This window comes from Athene cunicularia (assembly GCF_003259725.1).
Source record: "Athene cunicularia isolate RWA chromosome 12 unlocalized genomic scaffold, athCun1 chr12_part1, whole genome shotgun sequence".
NCBI classification, from domain to species: domain Eukaryota; kingdom Metazoa; phylum Chordata; class Aves; order Strigiformes; family Strigidae; genus Athene; species Athene cunicularia.
Window position 1 is genome coordinate 18021633 of NW_020799116.1, and position 16372 is coordinate 18038004.

Genomic DNA, 16372 nt, shown 5'->3' on the forward strand with positions numbered 1-16372 from the left:
CTTCAACAGTTTTTATTGCAACAACACATTGCTTAAAAGCAAAGAAACATGGTCATTTCAATCCATACAAGTATACATTTTCACAGAAGCAAAGAGGAAGAAAGGTGACTATAGTGATTCCAGTTCTTAAAAAAAATACTACAGTAAATTTTCTCACTGTGTTTGTTAGGAAATGGTGTGCAAGTTTCTAGGTTGATACATTAATTTATACATAAAAGATCCTAAAATATTCAACCAAATTTAAGCATCAACTGTACCAAAGATACAAATAACACTCCAATGCGCCTTAACTGGAAGACAAAAACAAGATGTAAGGGAAATAAATTTTATCTTACAGTTGTTTGAATGTCATACATCCAACTATTAAAAAAACTCCACATCACATGATGTATGAAATCATAATTCTTTTCTCCAAAGAAATACAGTTTAATTCTCCTTTGGCTTGAGCTACAGGATTTCTGAAAAACACTGCAAAACAGCTTCAATGAAATTTACAAACTTCCCACTGTGCCTTTGCCAGACAGAACTGGAAAAAAAAAAAAAGGGAAATTTGGTCAAACCCAATCCCAGCTTTGTCCCTGAGTTTGACAGAGTTTACTTCTTTATAAATAAAGCAATTAACTTTCACATAATCACAGATAAATAAGAAACCAGGAGACAGCTTATTAGGTCTGTACTTCTTGCCCCTCTGTGCCATTTCCTGCCACATAAAATGTATTTTTAAAAAAATAAAACCAAAACCACAAAACCCAGCCAATCATCACTTAACTGCTTACAGATTAAAAGAGGAAGATATCCTTAATTTGCAAATGAACAGTGATTAAGCCATGTTAAATGTCTTCCTGATTCATATGAAATTGTATCTTTCACTTGTTGAGATGCAAGAGGTAATTGTAAGTCTTTCCAATGTGAAATCAAACTAGTTTAAAGATGTAACTTCTCTTTAAAATGCATATGCAGCATTTACGTTAAAAAATATTTGTAAGACTAGACAGCCTACTATCTGAACAGTGCGATCTCACACCACCCTATTTATGCAAATACTAGCAGCAGAAATAGTATCACTGTACAGCTGTGATCATGAGACTAGACAAGACAGTGTGACTGCAAGCTCATTTGGCAGGAAAAGTTCTTCAGTCTCCAAAGCACAAGTGCAGGGCTATACAAAATTCCTCATTCCAAGAATTAGTTAAAATTCACTGTACAGATTGAGATATTCCCACAGGAGGGTCCCAAAGCCATGCAGAAAAAGACCCTAAAAGAGTCCTTTAGTTCAACCGTCTTGTTTGTTTATTAATTATGAACAAGTAGGTAAAGAAAACACATTGACAATTTATAATAAAGAAGTTTCAATCCTCTGCAATGTATGGAACTGTACTTCATAAACTCCATACCTGATAAAAACAAACCAAAAAAAGCTGCAAGATAACTCAGAAGAGAAAAAACTTAAAAGACAAAAAACTACCAAATTCACTTAGCAGGGCAGAATAGTGTAGAGGGTTTTATTTAGACAGATTTCATAATAACTTCATAAGAATCAGCAAGTCTGTCTCTAGCACCTTCCAGCCAGGTAATGGAGACACCACCATTAGCTGAGGAAGTGCACCTTTCTCTTTCTACCACTGTTACATTTTGGCTTCTCTGTGATCATTTTTCAGTCGCCAAATTCTCACATAAAGCATCTCTGGTGATATTCTCCAAGTGAAAATTACCAGAGTTCAAAAAATGTTTCTAACAGTACCAAACTGAAAACAGATACCAGAAAGCATTTCACTCCATGAGCTATGATTACCAGGATGAACTTCACAATGCCATTACAGTGAAGAAATTTAAGCAGTCTGAGGATCTGAGGAATTGCTACATAATTAAGCTAAAAGCTTTTGACTGTACATGTCTGAGGACACATTTTTCATCACTTGACATTTTTTGGTCCATCCAAACAATGCAAAGGGAACACTGATCATTATAAAACTGCCACTTGTATGATATGTTCTGAAACTGCCAAATTCAGATCTTAGACCAGAAAAAAAAATATACCATTAGTCAACCCAAAACCAGCAGCCTAACATATAATTTAACAATTTCCTAATGTCCAAATTTTCAACAATTCAAAAAAAAAAAAAAAATCAATACAAAGGTTAAGTTTGAACAAGCAAAGGAACAAGACATGAAAACTGGTTTCAATAGAAAAAAGCATTTTCTATCCAGTAACAAAAGTTTCAATATGCATACATTCTTGGAAGAAATCTTATAAAATAAATTTAATATTCGAATTTGCAGAGGACAAAATCATTTCTATTCACGCTGGCATTAAAATCTCAGATAACAACAAAGCAATGGAATGAAAGTAAGAAGTTTTATGATTAACCTTCTGGAACTTCAGCACCAGTGTGATTATACTTAAAACCTCCTATAAAACACTGCTTAAAGTCCCTTTCTTCTTTTAACTAAGGCTTCAGAGTATTTTTGACAACTTATTCAACACCCTCACAAATGAACTGTCTGCTGAATGAAATAATCTGATACAGCTAGAATGGACACATGCTGCGTATGTCATTAATTTGTAAACATCAGAACTTCCCATTCACTGCTTTACACTTAAAATCACTGACAACTGGATCTCTTTCCACTGCATTATGATGCACTTCAGCAACAGTGACCTTGCTACTGGTCCTTGCTCTAGTGTTTTCTTCAGCTTTCGCTCTGTGCATTTGGGGGGGGGGGGGAGCAGTGTGTTTGGTTGTTTGCTTTTGTTTGGGTTTTTTTGTCAGACTATTTATTTTCTAATCAGTTCAGCAGCCCACCATGCCAAATAAGGGCATTCTTAATTACATCATAAGATTTAAGTCATATAATGCCTTCATACATGTACTCCCTATTGGTAAGAATGGATTCTCTCTCCACGAAGTCTGTCAACTAGGTTACATCAGAAGGGTGTGTCTTAGATGCTCATTCATTACCAAAGAGTCTGTTTGAAGAAAAGCTTAGAAAAGAATGATGGATAAAGTTACTCATCTCTCTTTCACAGTACTAACCAGCTTAGAAGACAAAATAACATTCAGTTGGAAGTCTTTTACATCGCCACTCCAATATTAATGTTTCCAATAAACCCATATGGAAGCCTTCTTCCATACAGATTTCATGCAAAAAATACAGCCCTTTACTGCAAGCATGTACAAGAACATGAGCTTTTCATGTTCCTTTCTTCATGTACCGGGAGAGGAACTGGCTTCTGACAAAGTGGATCAGCTTAGTCTCTGTGTGGAATATAGTAGCGACGGTCGCTGCAAAGCACAGAGCGCCCACGCTGATGTGAATCAGCCTTGCCATCCAACCCTTGTCACAGCAGAAGAATACCTACAACAAAGGAAACAAGCAATTACAGGAAAACTAGTCAGCACAAAGTAGATTTACTATCTCAATGACAAAAAAGATCCAACACCTCTCTTGACCATGCCAACGTCACCATCAAGCCAAGCCAAGCATGCCACAAGCATTGATCCTACAAGAAATCATCTTTTAGTCACAACACTTGCTTTCTAAGAAAACTGTCAGAAAAAATAAGCACTCAGTAGATATCTGGTAAATGTGGAGGGTGCTATTATATGGCATGCAGAAATATGTTAAGATATTAGGACAACTCTGCTGGTGCTATCATGCAAAGTCTGCTACTTTGCAGCCATGTATTAGGCTGGTTTCTAAGAAAACCCCACCGGAAATCTCCCATTTCAAAAAATCAAGATCTCCTTTCTAAGGCATAACAGACTTTCAAACTGTCAAATTTTTGTACATTGAAATGCTACCATCTCTGTAATAATTAGTCTGTGCACTTACCATCTTGTAGTCTGAATAAATATGATAAGTGTGCTCTTAGCAATTTTTTTCTTGTTCTTGCTTTGGTTTTTTCCTCTATCACTTACTACAGAATTTTTAATAAGTTTCTGCGTTACTGAAAAACTTCAATTATTAAGAACCAAGGACATGGATTCATCTGCAGACAGCAGGAAATGTGTTAAATTTTATTTTACATGTCAGATACACCTTCTACAGGTGTCAGAGATAACTTTGTATCAAAGATAAAGTCTCTTAATATTATATACTGTCCTGTCTGTAACGGAAGTCTTCCAGCCTGTCCTCACAAGCCTTTTTTGCCAGTGCTATTTCTCTGCTTGTGGACACAGAAGACATTTGACACTGACTTTCATAGTGAAAGCAAAATCTGAGGAAGATGCTTACCTCTGAGAAACCTGTGATTACTCCACTTAGGATATAAACAAGTACCAAAAATGGTGAGGGAAGCAAGCCTGTCAAAGGTCTGTAAGTGCTTTCTTTGAAGTAATCATAGATGTAGTGGATGCTGTGAGCTATTCGAATACCCATGTTAAAGCAGTTGGCAAGGATAAAGCCTATACTGCCATGCCAGCGGGTCAGGAAGTAAGAGATGCACAGAAATGTGAAAGACAAGGCCAGCATAACAAAATTGTACCTAGAAAAAGAAAAGAAACAATTTAGCAATGTATATAGTTACAGTAGCCATTTATTAACTTTATCCTTGAAGAAATACCACAATTCATCTTCTAAAATGAGGAAAAGAAATTCTCTTACCACCTTCTAACTGAAGAAGATAAATTGGAGAATCGAGATGTCAATTAAAAAATTTACTGAAAGAATGGAAAATACACCAAACAAATTAAACCAAGAACTACATTATGTGAAGGAAATGATAATTTTACTAATCAGCTGTACCCTCATTTTAAAATTAAAATGTCGTAACAATGACTAGTAATGTAAATTTTTTTTTTTTTTTCTGTTTTAGCTAGGTATTAAAGAAAAATAATGGACAACAGATGATGCTTTATTTAGCTTCTGCTCCAAACAGTAGCTTTGAAAACAAGTTCCCACTTTAAAGGGTTCATGAAAGCTGCCCTTGCTAAATCTAAAAAGATACTACTTTGACTATGGAAAGTAGACCTCACTGAAATTAATTTGGAAAGGCCTTGTAAGGGCCAGCTGCTACATAAGCAAAAAAAAAATCCTTGATGGTAACACTGGGAAGGCAACTAGGCTTCAAAATCAATAATCCAGGATGAACACAGAATCAAGAAATACTCCAGGCTGGAAGGAATCTTAAAAGGATCTAGTCCAACCTCCTACTTAAAAGTAGATAATTCACTGCATTCAGACCCACAATTTAGATCATTCAGAAGTGTACCTGATATACAGTAACTGTACATGAAAAATTTTAACAGCTGCAAATTTTTAAGAAGTTTGCAGTGATAGTTTGTCTTAAAGGATAACTTCAAGAACATATGTACAGAAAACAAAACTTCACATTTACTTTCCCAGTTAGTGATGTACCAACAGCTAAGGTAACAATCTTTATTTCTTAATTTCTGACCTTTTTACTCAAATGTTTAAACATCTGCTAAAGCTTCTACATCTAAATCTACATGCAGACGGCTAAATAAGAGTTGATTTTCAATGTGGCAGGATATATCTAGGCTGATTTCAAATGCACTAATCTTTTTATAAGGTCATTACAAATAAATTTTTAAGATCAATGTTTATTAACAAATACAAGCATGTAAAAAAAATGAAGTAGTGCATGTTTGCTTGCCCATCTGTTGCAGCTGGCTCTGGATAAAAGGAACACAGTTTTTAAAAGTGACTGCAGAAAGAAATTTGCTCTTTGGAAAAAAGAGCATTTCCAAGCACATAACCACACAGAACAACTGTTCTCTTTATGTACAAACTCCAAGCAAACCATATGCAAAATAATTACAAGGATATTCTGGGGACACTATTTCCTACCTGTCTACCTCTTCTCTGCACATCAAAGCAAACGTAAAACATTCTGTTACTCCATTGATAGCGAGAAATAGGACATATAACGAGTAACATCGGAGGAGATCTGGACCTAAAAAAACATGTTAGAATGATAAGTAGATTATTATTTCTTTTAAAAAACACATTGATTTTACGTTCACTAAGAGATAAAAGTATTCCACTAATAATGGAAACTTAAGTTCATTTGAAAAAGTTCTCTGTCTAGATATCGACAGGAACAAAAATAAATAAGGCAAATAAAAAAAACAAAACCTAAACCACTCAAGAATATGTTATTATAGTAAGAGAAAAGATATCCATAAAAAAGGGATTAAAGGGAATTACCTAATTAAAAATATTTATTCTAACCCAAATCTTCTCTTGTACAGAAATATGTGGAAATTAATCCAATAGTCATTACAAGGTTCTAAAAGCAATAAAATGCTTATTTTGAATACAACACTAAGAAAAACAGAAAGGCTGTTCAATACATTCAAAATTGTGTTAGATAAAAAATTATATTCAGATTTTTATGGGTCAGAGATAATTCATACATGACTTCAAAACTCTCCATTCAGACCTTAATCTTTTTCTTGACCTTCAGATATAGTAACATGGGAAAAAAATCCTATGCTTTTTAGCAGGTTAGTGTGCATCCCTGAATATTCTTTCTTGATGGCAGCAACGTAGTTCCTATTACTGAGTCTCCTTTTTCAGTTCTAAAGAACAACTGCCCAGTGAGCAGTAAATACACCACAGAAGTGAGGCAGAGCCAAAGACTTTCTTTCCAGGCATGCATGAAAACATTACACTAAAGAGCACTCTAAAGAAAAAAATATATCCAAATTAATATATCCATAAATATCTGATCAAATAAGTCAGTACAGAAGTTCAACATTTCATTTTCACACATTATCATTAGGTTAAAAACTAAAATTACTTGTGAGTCACTTGACTTGCATCCATATTCCTAAACACAGTCCTTCCCAGTAAACAAGTCTGAAAGTTTCTCTTTTGAAAGAATGGCTTCTTTGCCAGCTCTATAAATCTTTACCTGTTCCAGAACTGAGCATTGAGCCTCCGTAAATATCCAGAGCCAGCTGAGAATAGGCATAGCCAAATACTGTGATGGTAAGGCCAATCAGAAGCACAAGTTTCAACAGCAATTCTAATACATTTGCAGCCATAGCAACATCATCCTGGAAAATAATGTATTAGATCACAGGAATCAGAATCAACAGAAAAGCTACTTGACAGGAAAAAAAATAGGCTGCAGTGTAAAAAGGGGTGAGATTTATCCATACACATGGTCTTAACTTCCAACAATTTAAATGTATTTATTATTCCATTATATGCTTTATTCATTACAAACGCTACACAAATATTAGTGTGACGGTTTGATGAAGCCACAGCTAACATCTCAGCCATCCAATAAAGAACTTTGGCAAAGTGTTTTTATGGAAACACCAGGGGTGTGCAGGTAACGGCAGGGAGGCACGGCAAAAGAAGCAGGTCCTGCGGAGATGGGACCACACTTTTTGAAGGCTGAACTTCCCTATCTCGAATGACTCTGTGAAGAGTCAATAGAGAAGCTGTTTTCACAAAGGTCAAACAATAGTCACACCTGCAGGGAGGGAGGAGTAACTCCCCAATGGCCCCTGAGCCGACCAACCCATTTCCAGCAGACTCTCAAAGTATGAACTGCACATGTAGCAAAAGCAAGGAGAATTCTAGAAGCATAAACTGCACGTGATGTGTAATTAGCCTAATGAGTCCAAGCGCCCACTCGGAGGAGGGGCAAGGAATTATAAAAGGACACAAGTCAAAGTCCCACATGCCCGTGCTCCTCCAGACCTGGACCAAAAACGGAACCAGGACTGGTAAAATCCTCCTTTTTGTCTTTCTCTTTTCCTCTTTCCCCTTTTCTCTCCCATTCTTATTCTGTATGCCACATATAAGGCAAGGCTTGTCAGGGCCTGCTTAAGGATTATTGGGGCGTGTTTTAGTATCTGCCACTGGTCAGTGTAAGTTTATTGCCTTGTTGCAGAGAATGCAAAGATTACTGACAAAGTTTCATACCAATTATCTGTTGTGAGCAAACAAAAATTAAGTTCTGTGAATTGAAGAATCTTTGGTGTCATTTCACCTTAATCCTGACCTGGGAACTGGAGAATCTGAGTCTTCCAGAGAAACTGGGACATGACAATTAGCCATGAATATGTCTGTTCAAGGAAATTGCCCATGTTTAACAGCTAGTCAGCAGCAAAGAAGAGCACAAGATCTGCCCAAGGCCACGGTTTGAGGCAGTGGGAAGGTCAGACTTCCTGCTGTACAGGACTACAGGATTTGCCACACCAGAGCAAGTAACTTGGTCAGTTCTACTACCTCATTACAAGAGGCATTCTTGTAATGTAATGTAACTTCGCTACATACAGTGAAAACTCATAACCATTTTCCACTTACATATCAGGTAGATTATATATAAAATATACGTACACCTTCCTTAGCCCACCAATGACCTGAAGCATGGCATTTGTTGAACTGCATGCTACAGCAAGTAGAATTACTGCAAAAAGTTGCCATAGTATCAGACAAAAGCCGAGGCTGATCAAGTATTTCTTACCGACAGCATGCACGAATATTACTCTGTGAAACAAAGCTCTGGTTTGTTTAACCATTGATATTCCACATATAATCCAAAAGCTCAGGAAAAATACAATTCTCCTCTTCCCAAAACTGCACTCTTCCAACACATTACTATTTCAATACTTCAACAGCTACTTAAGAGTTTCAAGTAGATCAAATATTTTCAGACTATTTATTTGATAGGCAATTATTTAAATCTGTGCTGTTTCTAAGTGTATCTGGAGATACACAGTACACTAGGGTTTACATCACACTGTTTGGAGCAGGTGATGTTAACTTCAGTTATAATAAAAGACAGTATTATTCTGCTAAATATCTTAATTTGTTTCATCAGCATTTTACATATTTTCTTTTTGGTCCAGCCTCACTCAACATTTTTTTCTCCACTTCAACTTTTCAATTTTAACAGCCTTTTTACTCAAACTTAAACGGATGCTTCTGTCAGTCACATTTCTGTGATGCAACTTATCTGTAACAAAATTAAGCATTTTACATGTAATTAACCCAAAATAAACATACCTGCTTCTGATCCTTTACGTTCTTCCCTCTTTCCAACACGTTAGCAAAGAAGACATAAAAACTCTCCTCAATAGGCAAAAAGATAAACCTGGCTACCAGTGAACCAAGATTATTCACGATATCATATACACCTTTAAAAAAAAAAAAAAACAAAAACACCAACATAGCAACAACCTGTAATTTTTTTTTAGACACATCTTAATTCCAAGTCTTTAACAATTACCTGAATTCTAATTTAGCATTGCCACCGAACAAAGAAAAAACAAATTAATTTAATGAACGTTAAAACAATGTTCCCTAAAAATCCTGATGGTCAGCCATCACAGCTCTAAATTACAAGGGTTGCTCATTAGATGGCAAAGCCAGGACAAAAGCATCAACTACAGAGATATGAATCTAGTAACAATACTAAGCCACATTTAAGACTCTTACTGTTGAGGAAGTTAAAAGATCCTGATTAATTTAACTGAAAGAAAACCAGAATTTAATATTTACTGATAAAGGAGACAAGAAAGATCCATTTTTACTATGAGGTGGCTCTTTTTACTTTCACTGAAAGGGAAGAGCAAGCCTATGAGACATTTTACCAACACTTCCATACTCAGCAAGATACTGCTCCAAACCTGCTAAGACATCGATGTGCATATATACATACACACAGAGAATACAGTCTTTGACAGATTACGAAATCAGGTACGTGGGTAAGTGCTTTTATATATTCACAATGAATTAACAGAGTAAGGTTCAGGCTGATTTCGCAGGACTTGGAAGCAATGCTTCTCAACGTTTTAAGAGCACAGACATTTTTTGTACGCATTGCTCTTTCAAAGACCCTTTAAGTAAGAGGCAGCTCAATTATTCCACACTGGAGGAGGATCAGAAGTGGCTGCAGTAACTGGTGGCAAGCACATACATTCAGCATTTATGAGGGAACATACTACTGCCAGCAATTAAAAGTAATTCAAACTATCCAAGAAACTCCTAACAGTAGGCCAACAATTACAATCTATTTTCCTTCCCCAGGCTATGAAGACCCAAGGTGCTGCCAACTCAGTCATCTGAACAGCTACTGCAACACACTAACCACACTGAATTCTTTTATGGAACATAATTCAGTTTTGAGATGCAGTGCTATAAACAATTATGTTCTTGCCCTAACAGCTAACACAGATTCAAAAGGAAAACAGAAAACAGCAGGAAAACATATCTACAAAAACTGAAGACAGACAACTGTAATAGTCAGGGTTTTGGGGTTTTTTTTTTAAAAAAAGGAACAAGATACATGGTATTGCATATCCAACTGGAAAGTTTTGATTCAAAAAAAAAAAAGTTAAAATCCAGGATCTTAAATTAAATTGTTATCTGTATCTCTGAAATGTATCTCAAAGTCAAAAAGGCTTTGAAATCTTCCCAGATTTTCAAGTTATCTTCAAATACTTTAAGTCACCTGAAGAGCAGTAACTAAGAAAACTGTGTGATGGTACTGTGGTGACACTTACCCTGATCTCCAAAATTTAACACGTTCAAAAAAGTCATCACATAACGTTCACCTGTAAATTCAAAATAAAGAATTTAAGATCAAGTCCCTAATTCTTTCCAAATAGTTGTTCAGACACTTCCAATATTAAGTATTCAAGAGAAAGTCATACAGGACAGGACCTAGTTCAGAATACCCTCAAAAACTTCATTCAGATTGGTAACATCTATTAGCAACAATCTCTGAAAGTCACACGCCCACATGCCCCCAGTTTTCTCAAGCTTTAAGTCAGTTTTGTAAATAGTATTCACTAGTCCCTCTCCATCACAACTATATATCAAGCCTTACCCTCTGTCAAAATCTGCTTCAAGAAGGATTGTTTGAAGAAACTCCAAGTCAACCGTGCTTCCTTCCCATTCACAAAGGTCTGCAAAAAAAAAAGTACTGAAGCATAATAAACATGATTGAAACTACAGAGCAGAGATAGAAAATAAACAGCCAGTACAATAGTCTAGAGTACATAAAATACTGCTGAATTCAAGCACCAATATCACTGATCAGGTGAAGACTTTTTCCCCTTGCTGAAAATTACTACTGTGGCAGATAAAGTATTCAAACAAGCTTTCTACAGAAAATACTAATCGAAGATAGAGAGAGAAAAAACCCGCCATGCTGTTTAGTATGCCAATATAACTTCCACCTTCATCGTAGATACAAATTGTTTACTGCTCTTCAAACTGTTCCTACAAGTCTTGCAACCAAGAACCACCTTTATCTTTTCAATCTGTAGATCTTTCAAAGGGTTTTCTTCTTCACTGTGTCTTTTCACTTCTTTCTTTGCCTCATTTCTCTTGAGAGATTTATCTGTAGGATGCTGTGTACGTTTATTTTGATGAAAAGTCGAAGTACCAAAATCCATGGTAAAATGGCTCTGGTCTCCTTCCTGCCTCTGATCCAGTGATACCCGTTCATTCCCCTGCATACTGTACATGTACTCTGTAATCTCCAGCTAAGGGTTTATGCAAAGATACTAAAAGATAATTCAGCAACAAACCTGTACCACAGTGTTCAAGTTTCAGAACATTTTTCTGACAAGGATTTTACTAATACAAACTACATGAAGAATTCTCAAGGTTGGTTTTTTTTCCTTAATTAATCATATCTTCATATCTTCTACAGTGCTAAGATATGCCCTCTCTATTAACTTCACTATCTCAAACTAATTTTCAAAGCTCTCTCAAGAAAGACTTAAAAAAAAGAAATCAAAAAATAATCTGTGCAACCTACCTCATCTTCTACCAAGTTAGGTAATAGAGCTGTCACTCTAGTAACTGGAAATGACTTCTTTGTTGCTTCAGGAGATCCCAAAAACATCACAAAATAAATTACATAGCACATTACCAGAACACTGGCATATAAAAGCTGGAAAAGTAGAGAAGCAAAGATAAACAGTGAAAATTAAGTTACAAATGTAGAATTACATGCTAGAATTACATACTAGAGACCCAAATTCAGTGAGAAAATGTAGTGAGACCTTATTCCTGTCCAATATTAAACTAGTAAAGACATTAACACATCTCAAGAATGCTGTTGATCTCTTTTTTTTTTTTAATTACTAGGTTATCATAGCTAACTTTTATGCTCTATTAAGCAGCATTTTTAGAATGATTATTTAAAGTCCAACTATGAAGCAATTAGTCAAAAATCAAGTTGACAGAGAAGCTACTGCCTACATCTCTTACTTCACAGAATAATTTAGGTTGGAAAGGACCTTTAAGATTGAGTCCAACTGTTAACCTAACACTGCCAAGTCCACCACTAAACCATGTCCCTAAGTGCCACAACCATACATTCTTCAAACACCTCCAGGGATGGTGACTCAACACTTTAATCAACAGATTATAGTCTTCCACATAGTAGAACCCAAACTTTAACATTAATTCTGAAGCCAGGTGAACAGAGTCTTCAAGCATTAGAATGTTACTCATTAAGAGTCAACATAAAGCTTATACAGAACAAAATAACCTTATTTGCAAAATGTGCCTTCAGACAAAAGAAGGTGCATTCTCGCACCTCCATTAAACTGCTCGAGGTCACAGTATCAAGACAATAACAAGTGTCAAGAAAATACTAAATGTAAGTGCTAAATCTTAAACCTCCCAGGGGCATTTTCTCTCACTGCCCCAAAGTTATTTAACAGGCTAAATGTCAAAGGCAAAGAAAAATTCAGATGAATTGAGAATTTACAGAAGAACAGAACATAGGAAACTTACCTGAGTCAAAGAAAAAATGTAGAGGCCCCACTGAGGATAAAAGACTACTAAAATAACTGTCAAAGTGCATTTTGACACTACAGAAAGGCTTTCAGCAGTTACCTTTGAGAAAGAAAAAAACTGAGGTTTATTTTCTACAAACTTAACCACATACACAAACTTAAAATACGTTAGTTTCACACACAAAACTTATGTAGAAATATAGGACTTTCCAAATCACAGTTTATTTCTGCTCGGTTGGCCATCTTTGATCGTAATTTCTCTGTATCGTTTCTATTCTCATATTTCACAATTCGGCCACTGTACTTTCCCAGTCCTTTGTATGGGACATTAAGGAGAAAATTTTGCTTGAGACAATCATGTTCTCAATTGTTGCATTTCACAATTTCATACCAACAATCAAATGAAATGCTAAGTTGTGGAAGCTGTGTACCTCTCCCTCCAATTAAAAGTCATCATTTAATGATCAGTGAGGTGATTTCTAAATAAGCCAACTTTTTTTGCTTAAACAGGTACAAATTCATATCCACGTTACAACTATGCCATACAGTACTAAACAGTACACACAGGTTTGGATTTTAATATGCTTGACTATATAAAGATCTAGTTCAGGAATCTGTTCTTTTCAATACGGAATGGTAATTCCCCTCACACGCATACACCCCATGTACTTTACTAACCTTAAGTCTCACAAACAAATGAGCTTGTGCTAAAACCCAGAGCGGTTCTCCCAGAAGTTCAATAATCGCAGAAAGACCAAATGCCACTACACCAGCCTGATAATGAGGAACCACAGAAGGATCAGGTACTTCAAGCAAATGTAGCCAGACTAAGCCCAATAAAACAGACCAAAAACCACCAAGAGGGACTCTAAAAAGTTAACATAAAAACATTATCAATAGAAATGTTACTTTAGCAGGAAAAAAAATAAAGAAAACTATATTAAAATGTCACACATGTCCAAAATAATTTTTTAAAAAATTATTCAGTGAGGAATTAATTTCTACTGTTACTATACCGAGAATAGCTTTTTTTTTTATGATGAACATCTTTAAGGCACTCTTTGCAAGCCACAGAAAACATTTTTCTGACTCATCTATTTTCTACTCAAGAACCTAACACAAGGTCAACTATCTGTATTTCTTGTTCCCTAAGACCGAGTAATTCTGATCCCATATCAGCCTGCACAATACTGAAAACTCATCATTGCTGCAATTTTTATAGTCTGTGGTTACAAGGAGTTTGGCAGACCAGCTGCGTTGGATCTTGCTGTAACAGCTAAAGATGCCACCACTCCAACTGTAAGTCTCACCCAGAAATCACTGGTTCTCCAGAGAGCAACAGCAGAGCGAGCAGAAGAAAATGCATGCCTGCATCTCAGGTATGCCAGTTCACAATGCTCTACTGTAGCCCAGAGCCACTTTGACTAGCGATGGTAAAGCCAAGCTAGGCACAGGAGTGCAGACGTGTATTACCTTCTGTTAACACTGCTTCAGGAACACAAAGCTTCTGGCAGAGTGCAGAAAGTTTTACACCACTGCAGCAGGATCTATTTGATCCTCCCATTATCAGATCCCTAAGGTATCTGACATCAAGTTCCTAAGGCGTATTTCAGATCCTTCAAGAAAGTTAATCTTCATTTTAAATTATGCTTCTCTATAAGGAAAAATTTAAAAAGAAAAAGGTGCACACAGTCATTGTTAACTACCATTTAATGCCCCCTTGAAAGGCTGTCAAATAGGAGAAAACTTACTATAATACAGTGAACAGATCTAATACATTTAAATTAGTATTAAACCTATCCCTGAAAGGGATAATTATTCTTCTTTATACCTAGACGCAGATGACCATGCATAACTCCCCATTCCTGGGCCAGATCTAGTTAATAGCTGTGCTGTTCTATGGAAAGTCAGAAGGGTGCCCCAGTGGAAGACGACTATTTTGTTGTACAGGGCTAGCTTTCCACCATATCAGGCAGATCAACTTACTTCCCAACCCACCTAATTGCAGCTCCACAGCTGCTAGATGTGACATAGAGGAAGTAGCAGAGAGATACATTCAGGAACCAGAAGGGAGAAACAAGTCATAAAACCCACTTAGCTGCAACATGAAATTATACTCTCTGGCTACAGCTTCACGTGGCCTTCAAGCTATTCACTTTCTGATATAAATGGCACTGCAGTCGAAAGAAGTTATCCAATTTACTCCCTATTGCTTAATTCCAACTCTTTCTTGCACCTTTTCTCATCTATCCTACCCAAAACAAACAATTGCATTGTCATGCCATTAAACCACATCAGGGCTCAAGACTTGAAAAAATTGATTTGAGAGGGAAAAAAAAAATAAATCTCTAAAGCAGCTTCACAAATGAACATCAAGTAATACAAGAGCAAAACTGAGCAGGCAGAGGAAGAAAAAATAAAGGACTACATGCAACAGTATTTTCCTTTAACAGCTACAACATAAACTTCAGGGTAGGCAATAGAACAAACACCTCCTGATTAACAAACACCTTTGGTGATGCACTTTCCCATGTGTTCCAAAAAGAGATCAAACCCATTAATGCTAAAGCAACAGACTTGACTAGTTCCCTGCATCAAGTCCTGAAACATGACTGAGGCTACTAAATACTCAATACTGAAACTGCTACCTCAGTAAATAAATACTTGCTCTCGTATTGTGAGCTCTCAGACAAGAGTTAGAAATAAATTCTAAAAGAAATTAATTTCTAAAGGTATCTTACGTCAGCCACAGTAGATTAATTGTTTTGGTCCAGTTTCGCTTTGTACTTCCACTCAAACAAGCTCTCCGAAATGCCTCCCTGGCTAGGAAGACAACTGTTGAATACAGTAGAGTTAGCCTAAAGGAAGATGAGGGGAAGTTAAAGAAAAAAAAAAAAAGATAAAGTTATTTCTTTACATACTACTTCTGAAATCCTTCATGTACTAGCATCGCTGACAGCTTTTACACAAGACTGCCTCACAAAGCTAACAAACATGCAAAGAGAACACGGTGATATGAGGTAAATGATCACCATCTCTTTAAAAAAGGAGGGAAAGGAATTACATGTGATTATTCAAATAGCAAAAATACTTCAAGCATATCATAAACCAAAAACGCAATTGCAAAATTTATTGTCTAGCAACAGCTTGTAACACACAATTTCGTCTAGCTTTTCCTCATCAAGCTGGCGGTTTAACACGGAAAGCAGGCCAGCACTACCTCTGTTTCAAGTCAAAAAATAACTTGGGAGAGATTCAGCGACCAAACACTGTAAAGCACCCACAGTACATGAAACAGCGTTACGCAAAGCGTTATTAGCAACACCCCCTCCGGACCACAGAGCCCGAGAGCCTGACCAAACCCGAAGGGCCCGTCCCGCCGGGAGCCCTGCTCCGAGGGGCGCCTCGCCTCTGCCAGCCCGGTGTCAGGCGAAGAGCGCGGGGGGTGCGGTGCTCCCCGCCCTCACCTCACGTTGACCACGCCGATCAGCTCTCGGGAGAGGTAGCGCAGAGTGAACGCGTTCAGCCCGAAGGTGACCGCCCGGAACAGCACCTGTGGAGGAAGCGGCACGGGAAACACCTGCGGGCCGAACGGGGGCCGAGGCGCCTCCCGCCAAGGCGCGGCGGCG

At 36.9% G+C, this 16372-nt stretch overlaps 1 protein-coding gene across 1 annotated transcript; it reads right to left on the reverse strand.

Annotated features, from left to right (window-relative positions):
• Positions 1-1293: 1293 nt before the first annotated feature.
• Positions 1294-16371, reverse strand: RFT1 (RFT1 homolog; the record flags this gene model as incomplete). Its single annotated transcript, XM_026857600.1, has 12 exons — positions 1294-3357; positions 4237-4486; positions 5812-5917; positions 6881-7025; positions 8992-9122; positions 10491-10541; positions 10817-10895; positions 11756-11890; positions 12742-12843; positions 13422-13611; positions 15485-15601; positions 16211-16371. Coding segments are annotated over 12 exons (1632 nt in total), but the record flags the coding sequence as incomplete, so codon positions are not given.
• Position 16372: the final 1 nt, after the last annotated feature.